This window comes from Schistocerca nitens, chromosome 4, assembly GCF_023898315.1.
Source record: "Schistocerca nitens isolate TAMUIC-IGC-003100 chromosome 4, iqSchNite1.1, whole genome shotgun sequence".
Classification (NCBI taxonomy): domain Eukaryota; kingdom Metazoa; phylum Arthropoda; class Insecta; order Orthoptera; family Acrididae; genus Schistocerca; species Schistocerca nitens.
Window position 1 is genome coordinate 744911611 of NC_064617.1, and position 20588 is coordinate 744932198.

General features: G+C 44.9%; 1 protein-coding gene and 1 pseudogene across 1 annotated transcript in view; both read right to left on the reverse strand.

Annotated features, from left to right (window-relative positions):
- Positions 1 to 2340: 2340 nt before the first annotated feature.
- Positions 2341 to 20588, reverse strand: part of LOC126252009 (alpha-2B adrenergic receptor-like) — a 117018-nt gene continuing 98770 nt past the window's right edge. Inside the window, exons 5-6 of the mRNA XM_049952793.1 lie at positions 14908 to 15124; positions 2341 to 3901 (exon numbers count right to left, since the gene is read on the reverse strand). Coding sequence (XP_049808750.1) covers positions 3605 to 3901; positions 14908 to 15124 — 514 coding nt within the window. The 3' untranslated portion in view covers positions 2341 to 3604. The remainder of the gene's footprint in view (positions 3902 to 14907; positions 15125 to 20588) is intronic.
- On the reverse strand, positions 11179 to 11297 carry LOC126253974 (5S ribosomal RNA; annotated as a pseudogene).

The window sequence follows — 20588 nt, forward strand, 5'->3', positions numbered from 1 at the left end:
AATGACTTCACATTACATACTCGAATCATTACTTACACATCCTTCATGACATAGCGCAAAGTATGAAAATAGAGACAAAAGTTATTTATAGTGTTGCATTTATGACACACCCTATATATAAATTTGAAAATGAAATGATATAACACTGAAGGAAAATTTGGGGCTCAAAATTTCCCAAAAGTGTTAGCACTTCTGTGAGTACACACATAACTTCTCACTCGCAGATAGACGTAAGTTACATGTGACAGTTACGATGTAATGTAATTTACACTTTATACTATTTAGAATTCATGTAAGCATAATTTCATAATTCTGCTGAAGACACTCACTTCTATATGAATTTAATTCTTGTTCATATGAAGTATCCACATACACAATGAGTTAAAATAAATTATTTACTAAATATCAGAATTTATCTGAACAGCTAATGTGAAACCCAGATGGAACTTCCATTACAAAAGTTTCTTTATTGTCGACAGAAAAGATGAAAATAGATATCCAAATATAACAGACTAGCAAATAACATGATAACTTACTGTGCGCTTGTTAATTGTTTATCAGGATGGGTAAAGAAATTCCAGTTGCTGCATATTAACATTTTTCTGCGATAAGTTTTACGCTTTGAAATATTTTTTAGATTTTAGCTGACACAAGTAATCTGAAACACAATGTAAATCAAAACAAGCTGAAGAAATCAATATAATTAGTGAAATTCCTTCACAGTCATACTTGGGAGAAAATTAGTGTTTTCACAGGTATAAATCGAACTTTTTATTTGATATTGAGTAACTATTTACTAACAGTAGACAACAAGTATATATTTAAATAACTTGTAACATGTTGCACCTCAAATTTAGAATTTAAAAGTACATCCAGTTGGATGTTCTTCTGTTACACGAAAGACATCAGTATGACTCAGTCATTTGAAAATTGCTATACCTGTACATACAATGTCATTTATTCATAATAGTAATGACTAAATGCATCATATAACTAGCACCATCCTTCGTTGCAGTATTTATAACTAAACTGTTAACTGTTTAACTGTGACACACAAATCAGTAGATAATTAATTAAACTACCAAATTATGTCAAGATAGGTAAGAAATCAATCATGTACTTCTAATAAAATTTCAGTCTATCCTGTATTTCTAGAAGAGTAACTTTCTTCATACAGATATAAAAAAACATAAAATGAGCTTTGCTTATCTAACAAATACTGCACTAACATTCATTTAGTTAAGAATATTGTTTCGTTTGGAAACAGAATTTAAAATTTGGAATGAATGTTCATATCGTTATCAATTCTCCAAGCATAGCTTGTTATCAAGTGATTTTATTTAATTATGTATGAGAAAACTTCCTTTGGTTTCTTGTGAAGAAATTCCCTAATGAAGTACTGTGAAAGAACATAAATAAAAATAAAAATGGTTACTCATATTTGCAACAAACGGTAAGTAAGCATTATTTTCATAGAATTAAAGTCATGATAATGTATAAAAGGATGAGTATGGAGTAAATGATACGATACCGAAAAGAAACTGAGACAACAGGTAATTTTTGCCGAGAAATATCGAAACGTCGTTTCGGAAGAGAGATAACTAGCATCCTTTAAGTCCCCCATTACGTCGTTTTAAGGCAACAACAAGTATTCAGTCAAAACATTTACACACTGGACGTAGTACAAAAGATACATTCACTTCTGTGAGTGTGTCCTCAATGATTGTACTAGCAATTGGTGGTGATAAAAGAATAAACCATCTTTCATTCTTATCGCCATAAAATGTATGCACTACATGCTATTTGAATTTAAAAATCAGGGCTCTTTCAAGATTATTAAAAAAATTACAACTACTGAATTACCAATCATTCACTCTTCATACGATGATAAAGAGAAAGTTATTGGAGACCTAGATGGTCTGTTAACGAAAAGAAGAAGATTCTGATTCAGTTGGAACGTTCAATTTAAAAACATTATCCAGGAGGCTTATTTGTCTTAACTGTGCTTAAAACAATGTTTCATAATTCGTAGTGTTGTGGCGCTATAACAATGGAGAGGAACACAATGATCGCTACTCTGTTCTATGATGACATAGAGATGGTTGACGATGATGGCAGTTATCATACAGAGTATTAACATTTACATTACTTAACAAACACTTCTTTATTTATTCAGAAATTTTTATCTCGTTGTCAGCCGAAAAGGTCTAAAACTTGAAGCAAAGTTAAGAGTCAGATGACAGTCACTTACAAATTAACACCTTATTGAAATACTTAATAAAAGATTTATACGATCACTGTCTAAATAAGAGTGTATAGCAAGAACTTGCCAAACTTCGTAAAAAAATATGCTCTGAATTATTTGTTGTTATTATGGCGTTATGATGTGTAGAATTCTAAACATGCAATAGTTTCATCTTCTGCTGACATGGTGCATGTAAATTAAGTGCGTAACTTTGACACGCTAACACGGTTGGTATGTGGTACATACACTGTTCTTTGATTGACTTTGGTTATAAGCGAGTTAACATCAGAACAAGCTGATCGCACACGTCTCGATGACACTGTGAAAAATTTCTGAGCTGTGTTTTTAAGTTTATAGTGATTTTTGTACCAGATTCAGTGTTTCAGATACTTGCTAGTCATTCACTGATGTGATGTATGAAATATTTGGAAAACTGTATACAAAATATAAAACAACAAATTCTGTTTCTGCGTGTTGCCTAGCTACTGTCGTGGGGTGACTGAGGACAAATAATTTCATAGTAGTTTTTAATCACTTTCATGGACAACCGAGGTAGGTGATACAACATTAAATGAATGGAATTTTTTTCCTGTTGGTTCTGTCTTACAATGAGATCGCGAGGACTCGGAAAACGTTTTCTAGTGAGCTAATGGTTCCGGCTGTGGTATTTGCAGCATTAATGTTAACGTAATAGAGGAATATGTTTGTACACCATCTTTAGAATAACTTGAATAATTCTTCCAGGTGTAGTAAAACTATATAACTGAAACAAAGTTGTCCTGATTGCCAGAGCTGGCAGTGCGAAAGCAAACTCCTCGCAGGAAATTATCGCTCAAACACGTCCAGTGTCAAGGCGATACAGGCCACATTTTAAATTAATGTCTCCACTCACCAGTACACGCGTACTCTACAGCGGCGTTTCTCTTTATATGGGGCGGGTGGCAACTTGTACGAAAACTACACCTTAGCCTAGTTATTGCTGTATGCGTGTCACGTTATAATAAAGATGGTGTTTCGCCTCGGCTTATCTTTTGTTTTGTGATCCCAAGCTTTTCTTGCGGTTTCCTCCATGCCGCTAGGAACATGAACAGCTCAGTGACTCGGACGCCGTCACTTTGTACGTCCGGGCTGTGACTATCGGCGGCGTACAGCTTGCACTTGACGTCCACCGCCGTCGCTTAGCGACGCGTGAGGGGGCCCAGTGGTGGACGCTGCAGCCGGGGCGACGACACATCACCTCCGCTGCGGATGCTGCTGCTGCTGATGTTGATGGTGGTGCTTATCTTTTCCGGGTTTGCCCTGGGCATCGCGCCCCCGCCGGCAGCGGGCGCAAAGCCAGCAGCAAACCACAAACAAACATCATTTGAAGAGGATCCTGCGGAACGCCCTGCGGAAGTCCTTGTTGAAGATGGTGTAGATGACGGGGTTGAGCGCCGAGTTGGTGTAGCCGAGCCAGAAGGCGGTGGCGAACGCGCTGTCTGGGATGTCGCAGCCGGGACACAGTGGCAGCAGGATGTACAGGAAGAAGAAGGGCAGCCAGCAGGCGATGAAGGAGCCCATGATGAGGCCCAGGATTAGCGTGGCGCGCTTCTCCTTCTTCCGGGCCAGGCGGCGCTTCTCACGCTCGGGGTCGCGCGGCTTCTGAGGCGCAACCACCTGCGGAAGACAACAAAAACATGATAAACACGAGCGCACTAAGTCGTATAGAGTGCTCCTAGTTAGGGAAAAATCGTTCATAGGCAAGCTACCGGAAAGGATAAATAACAAATTACCATGTTGGCCGTGCAGTTTGACCAGTGACGTAGTGAACATGCGACAAATAATTTGAACAACACGGAGATGTTGACATCATATTATTAGCGATACTTTGAATCATGAGCAACACATATAGTTTTGATTACGAGAATTTACTGTATTTTGGAAAAAATTATTGGAATAAGATTTAAAAAACGACGCATGAAAAAGTAATTATCCGAATAGGACGTAAAACTGCAGGTGTGACGCGCGTGTACAGATAAGAGAATGATTAAAATCTCAGAAAAAATGGATGATTTATTCAAAAGAATGAGCTTCACTAAGTGAGCAGTTAAATAACGCGTTGGTCCACCTCTGGCCCTTATGCAATCAGTTATTCGGCTTTGCATTGATTGATAATATTTGCTGGATGTCCTCCTGGGAGATATCGTGCCAAATTCGGTCCAACTGGCACGTGAGATCGGCAAAATCCCGACCTGGTTGGAGGCCCCTGCCCATAATACTCCAATCGTTCTCAACTGGAAAGAGAGCTAGGTAGGGTTTGGCAAGCGTGCAGACAAGCAGAAGAAATCCTGGCCGTGGGTGGGTGTGCATTATCTTGCTGAAATGTAAGCCGAAGATGGATTGTCGTGAAGGACAATAAAACGGGCCGTGGAATATCGTCGACGTACCTCTGTGCTTTAAGAGTGTCGCAGACGGTAACCAAACGGATTTTGCTATTTAAGAAATGGACCCTAGAACATCAGTCCTGGTTGTCGGGGCGTGTGATGGTTGGCATCAGTCAGGTTGGCATCCTGCCCCTGTCTGGGATGCCTCCATTTCAATCTTTGGCCTGGAGTCTCGTTAACTGTAGTAGAATTGTCTGCAGTGATGTGTCTTACTTAAAAAAAATGGTTCAAATGGCTCTGAGCACTATGGGACTTAACATCTATGGTCATCAGTCCCCTAGAACTTAGAACTACTTAAACCTAACTAACCTAAGGACAGCACACAACACCCAGTCATCAAGAGGCAGAGAACATCCCTGGCCCCGCCGGGAATCGAACCCGGGAACCCGGGCATGGGAAGCGAGAACGCTACCGCACGACCACGAGCTGCGGAGTGTCTGACTTCCAATTGAGTCACGATGACCAGAGAACACGTGTCTGGTGCGTAGGGAGCAGAGGTAAATCAACGCATTATTGACTTGCTCAAATTTCGAAGCTCTTTCGCTTGAATAAATCATCCAATTTTTTTTGGAAATTGTAATCATTATTTTGTCTGTACATCACATCTGCCGATTTTCGCCCAATTCGGATAATTCCTTCGTTGAGCGTCTTTCTTTTGTTTGAGTGTATTACGATCTATCAATATGTTTCAATAAATTAAAATACCATGTCATCTTTTTCTGCCATTGTTTGAAGACTAATTTCAGAAACTACTGTAGGCATTTTGAGACAGTTTTCAATAACAGATACATTGATTCACAAAGCAGGTTTGTCTACATAATTCGTAGTTGCAGTAATTATGACTGAGTATTTATAGGGTAATTCCATGACTAAGTTACAAACTTTCAGGGATGCTGGAGAAGAGTAAACTTATCAAGACGTAAGGCACCCTGGACCGGAAACGAACGAGTCGAAAGCTGTAAACGAAAATCGCTCTGATAGATCTTACAATGGACCCCGTCCACTGCAAGCTCTTTGCTTTCCATGTTTTGGGAGGCTGTATTATTTACCAAAATATTTGCTCAAAACGTACGCCCTAACCCTCGCAATGCCCGAAGTGTGTGTGGATGCGATTTTTTAGGAATTTTCAGAGTAATGCCCTTAGTACTCGCACATTATGTTGTTTTATCGGACTACTAAAGGTGTACAAAGTTTGAAGTATAGCTGTGCCCCCAACGTCTCCCCTTGTGAAAGTTACCAGTGCGAACCCGTCGCTAGCCACACATAAGTAAGAGAAACATTTCCTAAAATGTAAACGAGTCGAGTATCGCGAAAACAAGAACTACAGCTGTGTTGGACATCATGACACACAATACGAACACAGAAATAACCTGTCGTAAATAAATCATAGGTGGTATCGGAAAATACGCGTTGCCTATGTAGCTCAAGCGGAGACTCGCAAGAACCAATTGTGGAAAAGAAACCGAATCGAGTATCGCAGAAATAGCTCTGCAACTGTAATGGAAACCGCAGTACACAGTACGAACTAAAAAATAATATTCATCGTAGAAAGAAATCGACTCTAGTATCGAAAATTCTTTCCAGCTATGTGGTTCAAGTTGAGACTGCCACAAACACACACCGACGTATGTGTTTGTATCAGTATTAACTCGAAACAACTATCACAAAAGAAAAATATGTTGATTGGAAAGAAAACGAAACGATTGTCATAAAGAAAATCTCCACCACGATAAACAGTCGGTGAGAGTTCGTAAGCTTCCACGGCCAGAGTAATTCTGAATAAAATAATTCTGCGTGTTGGGCTGCTTCATTATGAAACACGAGATAAACTCAGCGGTTCCAGTCCAGCCAGCAGCACCACTTGACCCGGGTTGCGCAGCATAAACTGTGGTCACGAGAGAACTGCCGTACTGCTGTAACGCTTTGCTGCAGGAAACCACAGCCCCTGCATACAAGCTGCCAATTTGCTGTTGCCTACCTATCACATACTAAAATAGTGCATCACTGGCAAAATCCTGCCGATTCACTATTCCCAATCAACACCTACTAGAATTGTCTGTCAATCACCTACCGCAACAGCGCAGGCAATAGCCTACGGTACAACCATCCTCACACACAGCACTTCCCTTCAAATTTTACAATGACGTTCCAGACATGTAACGTCAGTAGCTGTCAGATAACCCAAATAGACAATTTATATAGTAAGACATACACCAGTATACAGCAGTCAACCGCCCTGAATAGGACCGTTACAATCCAGTCAAAACATGAGAAATTCAGTTTACTCAGTTTAGTCTTTTATAATAGTGTGGCCCAACACACAAAACTATTTTATTGAAAGCAGGGCAGAATGTTCTACCTTTGGAAACGTTTCAAACATTCATGTCCAGCCAGCCCTGAAATAAAATATTAATACACGTGCTTATTCCAGTTTGCAATGACAGCATTCACTTTTTCTTGCTGCAGTCTTTTTCTGAAATTAGAGAAATTGCTCTGGAAAAGTAAGTTTTTTTTCCAAACGTTATACGCTATTCGATGGTACATCATGGTCAAGTACCTAGGAATAAACATTCTACTCAAATTTGCTGTAATTGAGAAAATCTTGTCGGTGTGGTATTCAATAGTCAATGTGTTACATTAGTACTCCAATACATATTAATAATTCGTAAGTGAAATGAAATTAATATAAAGTATTATCAAAACCAGGTACAAGCAAAAACATTTAGAAATAGTAGCTCATGGCACTTAATATAAATGTCCATTTTTAAGACAGCGCAAATACTTATGGCATTAAAGAAACTGAGTTCATTTGCAAATATCACATGTTCCATGCTAGAAGACCATCAGTCTCAAGGTACAAGCTGGTGCACTGTCGCAATTCCCTCTTACTATCGCCCCATTTTTATTTGTTCGGCATTGTCTGAGGCGTTAGGATATGACATCCAGCTCAGCTTCCCTAATACTTGACGACTAGTAATTTACTAGATGAAACCCAACGAGACTTCGCCCAGCACCATAATAAAACTGCAACTACAGTGTAAATGAAATGAGTGTACGACATTGTTGGACGGGAGGCCCCATGCGGGGAAGTCGGTCCGCCAAGTGCAAGTCTTACTGCAGTCGACGCCACACTGGGCGAGTTGCACGCTGGTGATGAGGATGAAGTGAGGACGAGGACAACATAACACCCAGGCCACGAGCGGAGAAAATCTCCAATCCAGCCGGGAATCGAGACCGGGCCGACTCCACAGGAGGCAAACACGTTACCATCCAGCTAAGCAGACGGACTTCAGCTGCAATAAAAGTAACAGCCAGAAGGGAGAGTATCACGCGTTTCTCAAATTTTACGTCTTTTGTAGTGTTGACTAAGACAGTCATTTCGTTCCTCCGTGCACACAGCGAAGGTTTCACTTCTAAGTGATGTGGCGTTTGGCTTGCAGAAAACTAAGACATGAGCCCCTGCGCACACGAGGATGAAGATTGACGGTAGCCACCAAAAATACACTCCTGGAAATGGAAAAAAGAACACATTGACACCGGTGTGTCAGACCCACCATACTTGCTCCGGACACTGCGAGAGGGCTGTACAAGCAATGATCACACGCACGGCACAGCGGACACACCAGGAACCGCGGTGTTGGCCGTAGAATGGCGCTAGCTGGGCAGCATTTGTGCACCGCCGCCGTCAGTGTCAGCCAGTTTGCCGTGGCATACGGAGCTCCATCGCAGTCTTTAACACTGGTAGCATGCCGCGACAGCGTGGACGTGAACCGTATGTGCAGTTGACGGACTTTGAGCGAGGGCGTATAGTGGGCATGCGGGAGGCCGGGTGGACGTACCGCCGAATTGCTCAACACGTGGGGCGTGAGGTCTCCACAGTACATCGATGTTGTCGCCAGTGGTCGGCGGAAGGTGCACGTGCCCGTCGACCTGGGACCGGACCGCAGCGACGCACGGATGCACGCCAAGACCGTAGGATCCTACGCAGTGCCGTAGGGGACCGCACCGCCACTTCCCAGCAAGTTAGGGACACTGTTGCTCCTGGGGTATCGGCGAGGACCATTCGCAACCGTCTCCATGAAGCTGGGCTACGGTCCCGCACACCGTTAGGCCGTCTTCCGCTCACGCCCCAACATCGTGCAGCCCGCCTCCAGTGGTGTCGCGACAGGCGTGACTGGAGGGACGAATGGAGACGTGTCGTCTTCAGCGATGAGAGTCGCTTCTGCCTTGGTGCCAATGATGGTCGTATGCGTGTTTGGCGCTGTGCAGGTGAGCGCCACAATCAGGACTGCATACGACCGAGGCACACAGGGCCAACACCCGGCATCATGGTGTGGGGAGCGATCTCCTACACTGGCCGTACACCACTGGTGATCGTCGAGGGGACACTGAATGGTGCACGGTACATCAAAACCGTCATCGAACCCATCGTTCTACCATTCCTAGACCGGCAAGGGAACTTGCTGTTCCAACAGGACAATGCACGTCCGCATGTATCCCGTGCCACCCAACGTGCTCTAGAAGGTGTAAGTCAACTACCCTGGCCAGCAAGATCTCCGGATCTGTCCCCCATTGAGCATGTTTGGGACTGGATGAAGCGTCGTCTCACGCGGTCTGCACGTCCAGCACGAACGCTGGTCCAACTGAGGCGCCAGGTGGAAATGGCATGGCAAGCCGTTCCACAGGACTACATCCAGCATCTCTACGATCGTCTCCATGGGAGAATAGCAGCCTGCATTGCTGCGAAAGGTGGATATACACTGTACTAGTGCCGACATTGTGCATGCTCTGTTGCCTGTGTCTATGTGCCTGTGGTTCTGTCAGTGTGATCATGTGATGTATCTGACCCCAGGAATGTGTCAATAAAGTTTCCCCTTCCTGGGACAATGAATTCACGGTGTTCTTATTTCAATTTCCAGGAGTGTACTTACTTAAGCAGGTTACAGTCAATGCCATCTGAAAATCCATCGTGTTCAGATAAGCATATACCGAACACCTTATTAGACTGGTAATAGGCCATTACGGTGAACATAAATAATCTACAACTCCTTGGGAATAAACAGCAATGTTTTTAGAATCACCGGTCTTCTGACTGGTTTGCACCACATTACTACTTCCTCTTCTGGTCTAACCTTTTCATCTCACAATAGCACTTGCACCCTACGTCTTCAATTGTTAGTTTGATGTATTCCGTTCTATAACTCCCCCTACTCTTTTGACCCTCTACAGCTTCCTCTGTTCAGCGAAGGTTGTTCTACGCATATCTTATCATCCCGTCCCTTCTTCTTGTCAGTGTTTTCCAAATGTTTCTCTCTACGCCAATTCTGCGGAAGACCTCTTTCTTTATCTCACCAGACCACCTAATATTAACGTTCTTATGAAACAAGAGATCTCAGACGCTTCGATTCTCTTTTGTTACGGTTTTCCCAACTCTTCATATTTCACAAATATACAATGCTGTGCTAGAAACGTACAGTCTAAGAAATTTCTTTCCTGAATTAACGCCTATCTTTAATACTAGTGCACTTCTCTCCGCCAGGGATGCTCTCTTTGCTTGTGCTAGTCTGATTTTTATGTTCTTCTACCTTCGTCCGTCAAGGTTTATTTTGCTTACAAGGTAGCGGAAATCCTTCACTCCTTTTACCAAGGGACCACCAGTTTTAATGTTAAGTGTCTCGCTATTCTCATTTCTATTACTACTAGTTACTTACTTCGGTTTACTCTGCCGATATTCCGTAATCGTTAGACTGTTCATTACATTCAACAGTCCTTCTCGTTGATGGGTTCCGTTCGTAGCCACCACTCTGACGGTACACCCAAAATAAATTCTCAAGGACATCTTGAAAACATCTTAGAAAAAATTTAGCTCTAAAAATTTGTTCCTCTAGAAAAAGACTAAGTAACTTCATTAACACTTTATCTCAATTCTGTAATGCATAGAGGTATAGTGATTTGAACTGTCTTTTTATTCATTTTATGTGCGGCTTTCTCACACCGTCTGCCCTTTCTGAAGTTTCTGTTATCACCGGTCGTTGTTTTGATAATGTACAGCTATTTCGGGCAGACGAGAAACCTTCTCTTGCTTTTGAAAGCGGCAAATAGATTGTTATTAAATTCTTTTGAATCAGCTGTGTTTTATAGTGTATCACTGTAATTATTTAGTTGCTATACAAGTTCTGACAGTTTTGTCAACAGAATGGCTGACGATCTGAACTCCCATCTTCACATTCATTTGCGGGAATGACTCTGGTCGCAAATGACCGAGTTTTAACAACATTTTGATTTCTCTGTTCTTCATATCTCCATCCGAATGGGCCTTGGAAGGCCGAACGTACGATCGACAGCCGCGCCATCCTCATCAACTGCATCCGCTTTAGTGGATGCGGTTATGGAGTGGCATGTGTTCAGGACACCGCTCTCCCGGCCGTTGTCAGCTTTCGTGACCGGAGCCGCTACTTCTTCGTCAAGTAGTTCCTCAGTTGACCTCACAAGGGTCGAGTGCAGCCAGATTGCCAACAGCGCTCGGCAGACTCATACGGTCACCCATACAAGTGCTAGCCAAGCCCGACAGTGCTTAACTTCAGTGATCTGACGGGAACCGGTGTTACAACTGCGGCAAGGTCGTTGGCTTCCTTCATCTCAATGCGGTTTATTTTCCTTAAATCTTCTAATGAAACAGCATTATTGAAGGGAAAATCGTTGCTTTGCAGATTGCTTCGTATGCTTCGAACAAATGTGCGGCATTGTAGATAGAATGACATAGTATCCAAATAGTGTGTCATTACAGTAACTTTATCTACCCATTAACACTCAAATAAGTTCTCGCAGATGTAATAAATAAATGATTGACCAGGCTTAAATTACTGGCTCCCTGAGAGCAAACGATTAATTTTGTTTCCACTTTTGCAAACTGCAATAAAATAATTAGACTAAGCCATCTTTTAAACAATCCATTATCATAAAAATTTATATGCTGATGGATATATATAAAACCTCATTAGGGACAGTGTTTTTAACTGAGGCCACTGACAATATTTTAGTGGTAAATATATGTTACCCAGACATACTAGACAAATTTGTTTTGCTTTGATACTTTTTCACAAAAGACTGTCGCTCTTAGCCACTCTTAGCATCGGTAAGAGACGCCTACATAAGCACATACACTGCCTAGTAACACCAATGTAACTACGACTCAAAAGCCTACATAACAACCTTCTGCAGCGCCAGACGTGCAGACGCTCAGAAAATGAGATTCTGAAAGGTACTGACAGCGATGTAGATGCATGTCGGCACAGTGTCATCGCCAGTGACTCTAGGTTTCTCGCCTGAAAAGCCAGATCGACGTTGTTTCATAGATTCTCACTTGGGTTTAAATCCGGTGAGGGAGGGAGGTGGGGGGGGGGGGGGGGGGCGGGGGGTAGAGTTTGGTGGCCACTTGAGTCCGGTAAACGCATGCTGTTGCTCTTCGAACCACTGCTGTACAATGTGAGCATTGTCATGTTGCATTGACATCGTGCCGAGGATAAACAACTTAATGGGGGTGGTCTTGGTCCCCAGGAACAGATGCATACTTATGATGCTCCATTGCGAAAATGAACTAGGCGACACTAGATAACGCAGGGGAATGCCACGGAAACATTCCGGGATCATAACGCTCCCACCTCAACACTGGGAGCTTCCGACGATTGTTTGCTTTCAGTTCGATGGAGCATAAAACGTGATTCAGCTGAAAGGAAGCCTGTCGCCATTCATTGGATGTCCAGTTGTGGTATTTGCGTGCAAATTTCAGCCTTCGTCGTCGATGAGCAGCAGTCAGCATGGGTGCGTTAACCAGGAATCTGCTGAGGAGGCCCATACGCAGGAACGTTTGCTGAATAGCTGTTGAGGAGACACTGTTGGTAGCCCCTTGGTTCATCTAGGTGATCACTTGCTCAACAGTTGCACGTCTGTACACATGTACACATCTCTGCAGTCGTCGTTCACCCCTATCATCTATGGCCGGGAACCAGTTTTGGATAGCTCCATTTTGCTACGCACGCTATAGTTTAATCACGGCGCCACGCATACAGTATACAGACCTAGCCATTTCGCAAATGCTTCCACCCTTGGCCCGAAAGCCAACGATCATGCCCTTCTGAAAGTCAGAAAATCGCTCCGCTTCCTCGATATGAGAACGACGACTGCATGCGAGCACACCCGCGAGTAACAGCTAGTCGTATAAATAAATTTAGGAACTTTATTATTATAACACTTCCAGTTGAAATCCTATCAGCACCTAGTTCGGAGAAAGAGAGGAGAGATAGATAGATAGAGAGAGTGAGAAAGAGAGAGAGAGAGAGGGAGAAATAAAGAAGCAGAAAAAAATATTTACCCAGTGCAAAGCTCTGAAATTTAAGCACTGTGAAGAGAAATTCATCATTTCTACACTACTGGCGATTACAATTGCTACACCAAGAAGAAATGCAGATGATAAACGAGTATTCATTGGACAAATATATTATACTAGAATGTGATTACATTTCCACGCAATTTGGGTGCATAGATCCTGAGAAATCAGTACCCAGAACAACCACCTCTGGCCATAGTAACGGCCTTGATACGCTTGGGCATTGAGTCAAACAGAGCTTGGATGGCGTGTACAGGAACAGCTGCCCATGCAGCTCCAACACGATACCACAGTTCATCAAGAGTAGTGGCTGGCGTATTGTGACGAGTCAGTTGCTCGGCCACCATTGACCAGACGCTTTCAATTGGTGAGAGATCTGGAGAATGTGCAGGCCAGGGCAGCAGTCAAACATTTCTTGTATCCAGAAAGGCCCGTACAGGACCTGCAACATGCGGTCGTGCATTATCCTGCTGAAATGTAGGGTTTCGCTGGGATCGAATTAAGGGTAGAGCCACGGGTCGTAACACATCTGAAATGTAACGTCCACTGTTCAAAGTGCCGTCAGTGCTAAGAAGAGGTGACCGAGACGTGTAACCAATGGCACCCCATACCATCACGCCGGGTGATACGCCAGTATGGCGATGACGAATACACGCTTCCAATGTGCGTTCACCGCGATGTCGCCAAACACGGATGCGAGCATCATGATGCTGTAAGCAGAACCTGGGTTCATCCGAAAAAATGACGTTTTGTCATTCGTGCACCGAGGTTCGTCGTTGAGTACACCATCGCAGGCGCTCCTGTCTGTGATGCAGCTTCAAGGGTCTCCGAGCTGATAGTCCTTGCTGCTGCATACGTCGTCGAACTATTCGTGCAGATGGTTGTTGTCTTGCAAACGTCCCCATCTGTTGACTCAGGGATCGAGACGTAACTGCACGATCCGTTACAGCCATGGGAATAAGATGCCTGTCGTCTCGACTGCTAGTGATACGTGGCCGTTGGGATCCAGCACGGCGTTCCGTATTACCCTCCTGAACCCACCGATTCCATATTCTGCCAACAGTCATTGGATCTCGACCAACGCGAGCAGCAATGTCGCGATACGATAAACCGCAATCGCGATAGGCTACAATCCGACCTTTATCAAAGTCGGAAACGTGATGGAACGCATTTCTCCTCCTTACATGAGGCATCACAACAACGTTTCACCAGGTAACGCGGTCCTACTGCTGTTTGTGTATGAGAAACCGGTTGGAAACTTTCCTCATGTCAGCACGTTGTAGGTGTCGCCACCGGCGCCAACCTTGTGTGAATGCTCTGAAAGGCTAATCATTTGCATATCATAGCATCTTGTTGCTGTCGGTTAAATTTCGCGTCTGTAGCACGCCAACTTCGCGGTGTAGCAATTTTAATGGCCAGTAGTGTATCATGCGGGCATACAGGCCTTTGCAGTAAGTTGGCATAAGGCCGTCGCAGTCTATGGAGATTATATTGGAAAGTAGAACTTTATAGTGAAAAGAGTGGGAAGTGGTATGGTGTTCTGGAATTCGAATAAAATGAATCACCTTTCAGAAAAAAATGCCGCTCGTATTTTTCCGTCACTACACACGTTTCTACGTGTTCAGATATGATAGTAAGGTTTTCTTGCGCATTTCGTACTGAACTGAATTACGTGAACGGCGAACAATTCAACACAAACATGGCTAACATCAAAGTCTAATGGGAAGGCAATACTTCTAGAACAGCCGATAACACAAACCAAATGTAGCCGTGAGGAAGGAGGGACCGCGGGGAAAGGGTGTTTGCCCGCTATGCGGCGTCAGCGGCCGCGGGAATTCTGCTGGTCTACTCACCTCGACGCCTGGCCTCTTGCCCGCCGCTTTGGACTTGCGGCCGCCGAAGATGGGCTCGCAAAGGCGCAGCTTGAGCGGCTTGACGACGGCGCAGCGGCTGATGACGCCCGAGTCCGAGCTGGAGGGGTCGAACTCGCTGACGAGGTCGGTGTCGATGCCGACGCTGGGCGCCCGGCAGCGCGCCACCACGTCACCGTTCACCGACAGCGTCGAGCCGCTCAGCCGGCACGCCGACAGCCGCGACACCTGCCGGCCACACGAGGTGCCCCTGTCAGCTGACTGCAGCGTCCCATCGGCAAGCACTCTCACCGGTACAATAATCCATACTAAGCGACAACATTTTTGATGGCGTAGAGTTCTCGGGCTTCCAGCCGGGTGGCATGTCTTCAAACTGCGACGTTTCGACGAGTGACATACTCGTCATCTTTTGGCGAAGTGCCGAGACTTGGCGGATGCCGGTCCCTTCATACCTGCGGCGTGCCCCGCCCCCCCGCCCCCCCCCCCCCCACCTGGCCACGGGAGGCTGGATCCAGAGGAGCCGGCGGGCGGGGCGGAGGGGGAAGCGGGTGCGCCGTTCGTGTCTCCGTCAGAGCATTCCGGTCGCGTCTCGTGAGCTGGACGGTTCTTGGTGCGTTCCTGGCGTATTGCGGCTAATGCTGAATTCCATGCCGCGCTCAGTTCACAACATTCTGGTGGACCCATATTTCTACTGATACTTTAATGACGCTGTCCCAATAGCTCCCGGTTCGGCACAGCATCCTGGTGTTCTCGAAATGAAAGGCGTGGTTTTCTTTGATGCTATGTTCCGCTATAGCAGATTTCTCTATCTGTCCAAGTCGGACATGCCTGGTGTGTTCCTCGCATCTTATAGAGATTCAGCGCTGCGTTTATCCAATGCACTGCATACCACATTCGCAGGCAATACTGTATATACCAAGTGCGTTGAGTTTGAGTGGGTCTTTAGCTGAGCCCAGCAGCTCTTTCGTCTTCGGCGGTGGTCGTAAGACGGTATTTATGTTTGATTTTCTCAGTAGCCTCCCGATTTTGGCTGATATGGGCCCCAAATGTGGAAGAAAGGCGAGTCTCTTGTTAACTCCCTCTTCCTCTTCCTCTTCTCCCTCTTCCTGAAATTTGTCAGCCTGTCTCCTCTTGAAGGCCCTACCAATCTCTGTTTCACTGTACCCGTCGAAACATCGCAGTTTGAAGACATCGCCACCCGGCTGGAAGCCCGAGAACTCTTCGCCAGCTGTATACGTCGGGAAAGCATAAATTAACATTTTTGATGTTTCTATAATGATATTTACACTCTGCAGCGAAGTGTGTTGATAAGAAACTTCTTGGTAGATTACAACAGTGTGCAGGAGAGAGACTCGATCACGGAATCGTTGCTTTGGCGAGCAATTTGTCTACCAACTTAGCTGTCGAATCACGACCCTAGCTCCTTTCTCAGAACTGTAGTTCCGCCATACCTCATCTGCTACCCCCCAAACTTGCCTTGCAAGCTACAACGATTGCCGGTGAATTGTGCAGGATAGCTCAGAGATGAACAAGACGAAGGACGTTAATACATGAGATCGATCTCGGCGATCGCCGTCGTTTTACCACACAAAGGGGCACAGCACAGGCGTTCACGGATCATTTTACCAGATTCTATGCGAGCAACGTGGAGGGTCATAGGGAGCTGTGGAACGTCCTGGGGGAGATTCCAGACGCGACGAGTGTGAACGAGGAAGCCGACGGGTTATCAGAAATTACGTGTGAAGAGCTGGAGGAAGCGATTCCACGAGGTGCCTGCAACAAGCCCCCAGGTCCAGAGAACTGAGTATTCCCTTTGGAATTTTACCGTGCGTTTCTGACCATTATGACACCGATGTGGCTATGCATGTTTAATGAGCTCCTGCGCCGAGAAGTAGCGGTTCACATTAAATTCATGGAAGGACTCACGATACCGATACCAAAGCCCCGTGGCGGCAACCGGCCTTGTGATTATCACCCCTTGACCCTCCTTAATAGTGACTACAAGATCTTCATGCGCATACTGGGCAGTCGTATCAAAAAGTCGCTGGAGAATCGAATACCTGCCGATCAGACTTGTTTTGGCGGAATCAGTAACATCTGCACAGGATTGGAAGACTATCGTGACGCCGTCGCCCTCGCGGCTGCATGCCGCCTCCGGGGGGCGATGGTTGCAGTAGATTTCGATCATGCTTTTGATCGCGTGGATCATGTGTACCTCGCGGCGGTGATGAACAGGATGGGTGTCTCGCCATTATTCACCACTGCTGTGATGTGGCTGTTGCACGGCGCAAGATCAGTGATGGTGATCAACGGAGGGAGAACTGAGTATTTTAAGATCTTAAGATCAGTCAGACAGGGTTGCCCCTTGTCGATCCCCCTACATGCGATCGCCTTAGAACCGTGCCTCGCAGGCCTTCGCCGCCGTCTTACCGGGACCTCCCTACGGCATCTATCATTCTAATGCAGAGCATACGCGGATGACATTGTGTTCCTCGTACGAAATGAGGGGGAGACTCAAACAGCAATGGACTGGCTACAGACGTATGGGATGGCAGCTGTAAGTCAGGTCAACTACCGAAAATCACAATTCATGCATGTGGGGCGAGGACTAGGACCAGGAACGGAAGGACCGTTACCTGCGATGCAAACCCTCCGCTGTTTGGGTATCACCTTTCGTAAGGAGACAGCGGGAACGGCTGCGGACAACTACTCAGAATCTGCAAGGCAGTACGACTAAACGCCCTACGGTCGATGGACATGATGCAGCGAGTGCTACTCGTCAACCCTTATCTCGCGCCCATGATGTGCCACCTGACACACCTTCCCCCTTGACGCGCACGATGGCTATGAGGATTCAGGCGACTTTTGGGTACTATGTAAGCGTGGGACAGCTCTTTAAGGTACAGTACAACACGCTTACCCTTCCAGCGCGAGATGGGGGGGGGGGGGGGGGCTTGGTTTAGTGAACGTGCACGAGAAGGCGCGTGCCATGTATATTAATACTATTTTAAAACGGTGGCACAACAGGAATCACTCGCTTACGGGAACGATCATCGAAGAACTAGACGCCGGCCGGGGTGGCCGAACGGTTCTAGGCGCTACAGTCTGGAACCGCGCGACCGTTACGGTCGCAGGTTCGAATTCTGCCTCGGGCATGGGTGTGTGTGATGCCCTTAGGTTAGTTAGGTTTAAGTAGTTCTAAGTTCTAGGGGACTGATGACCTCAGAGTCATTTGAAGAACTAGTACCAACATCGCATCTTCCTTCAGTCAGTGTCGGCCGTACATCGCCCCCGTTAACGTATGTGCGCATGTTCATAGTGGAACACAGTTACGTTCGAGAGCGTTTACCGACGACCCGACAGTCGACATCGAAGGACGTGTATCATCTGCTTCTTCGACAGATCACCCGGAATAGGGTGGAACGGAACCATCCAGCCGTTAATTGGCACCAGTCAGATCAACATGGTACATTGTAGTGAACCGAAAATACCCTATGAATGATAAAAAGTACGCAATACATTTGGCGGATTCGCCCATGTGTCTGCAATGCGGAGTGCTGGATACGGATGACCACCGGCTGGTCTCCGGCATTGGCTGTCTGGACTCTCGCAAGGAAGATAATAGCGTTCATGCGGGGCACTATCTATACAGCAGTATCTTCCGACATAGTATTTTTTCCAGAGGAAACTTATTTTCCGCGTCATAAGACGAACACAGTGATGTGGATCACAGGTATGACGGTCCATTACATCTATAGAGACACAGGTCTGAACGTACTTGATTACTGGCAATATTTGCAAGATGGATACACAAAACTATTACGGCTACAAAAGTACAAGGATTGGTATGCCAATTTCCTAGTAACGGTTTTTGCGGACCCGCCATATACTTGGGGTGTCCCGGGTGCGCAAAAATGAGAGGCGTTGCTGTCGTTGTGAAACTAAGTAAAGTGCCAGCTAAGAACAACTACGCGAGTATGCGACCTAGGAAAAACTAACGCTTGCACAGTTAGCAATGGGATGTACTTCAAATTTTGTTTTCATGTCTATAAATACTTTTCTTTAGGGTGTCGGAGGTGGCCCCACTCTGACTTTGTTGTTATTTCACGCTGCATGGAAGGACGGCAGCGAGGTTTGTTCCAGGCCAGTTATAACGTGTAAGGACGTACTATGTTTATTTTGTGAATAATAAAGATTCTGTTTCTCCTACCCTCCCTAAAAAAAATCGGTAGAGCACTTTCTCGCAAAAGGCAAAGATCCCGACTTCGAATATTGGTCCGGCACATAGTTTTAATGTAACAGGAAGTTTTTTGAGTTTGATAGTAATTATGGAAATTATGTCCAATACTGCAATTTCTGCAGAACAGATCGAGAATGTGGGTGACAGTGTGAAAATGATTCTGCTGAAACTGATTAGGACAATCTGCAACGTAGGAGAGACACCAAGGCGACTTCTAGAATCGTGTCATGATTCCTACACCAAAGAAGGTGGCAGCTATAAGAATTGCAGAGTACCGAAATTAAGCCCGTCACGCATGCATTAAGAATTCTCAACAGATAATTTTAATGAGAGCTGAAGGTGGAGGGTAGAGTGAACAACAGTTTGCATTTACAAAAGGATTAGAAACCAGACAGGCGATTCTGGCACAGAGTCTACTTATAGAAAATAAAACCGAGAAAAATAAACATATAGGGTTAATGGGTGTTACCTCAGATATTTCTATACATGACTGACTATGGAGTTCTGAACAACATTCCATCAGTATTAACGTCAATTACAGAATAATAATTATAGCTATTTTTAGGTTGGCAAGAGCAAGGTTGTTGTTGTTGTTGTGGTCTTCAGTCCAGAGACTGGTTTGATGCAGCTCTCCATGCTACTCTACCCTGTGCAAGCTTCTTCATCTCCCAGTACCTACTGCAACCTACATCCTTCTGAATCTGCTTAGTGTATTCATCACTTGGTCTCCCTCTACGATTTTTTCCCTCCACGCTGCCCTCCAACGCTAAATTTGTGATCCCTTGATGCCTCAAAACATGTCCTACCAACCGATCCCTTCTTCTAGTCAAGTTGTGCCACAAACTTCTCTTCTCCCCAATCCTATTCAATACCTCCTCATTAGTTACGTGATCTACCCACCTTATCTTCAGCATTCTTCTGTAGCACCACATTTCGAAAGCTTCTATTCTCTTCTTGTCCAAACTGTTTATCGTCCATGTTTCACTTCCATACATGGCTACACTCCATACAAATACTTTCAGAAACGACTTCCTGACACTTAAATCTATACTCGATGTTAACAAATTTCTCTTCTTCAGAAACGATTTCCTTGCCATTGCCAGTCTACATTTTATATCCTCTCTACTTCGACCATCATCAGTTATTTTACTAGCAAAACTCCTTTACTACTTTAAGTGTCTCATTTCCTAATCTAATCCCCTCAGCATCACCCGATTTAATTTGACTACATTCCATTATCCTCGTTTTGCTTTTGTTGATGTTCATCTTATATCCTCCTTTCAAGACACTGTCCATTCCGTTCAACTGCTCTTCTAAGTCCTTTGCTGTCTCTGACAGAATTACAATGTCATCGGCGAACCTCAAAGTTTTTACTTCTTCTCCATGAATTTTAATACCTACTCCGAATTTTTCTTTTGTTTCC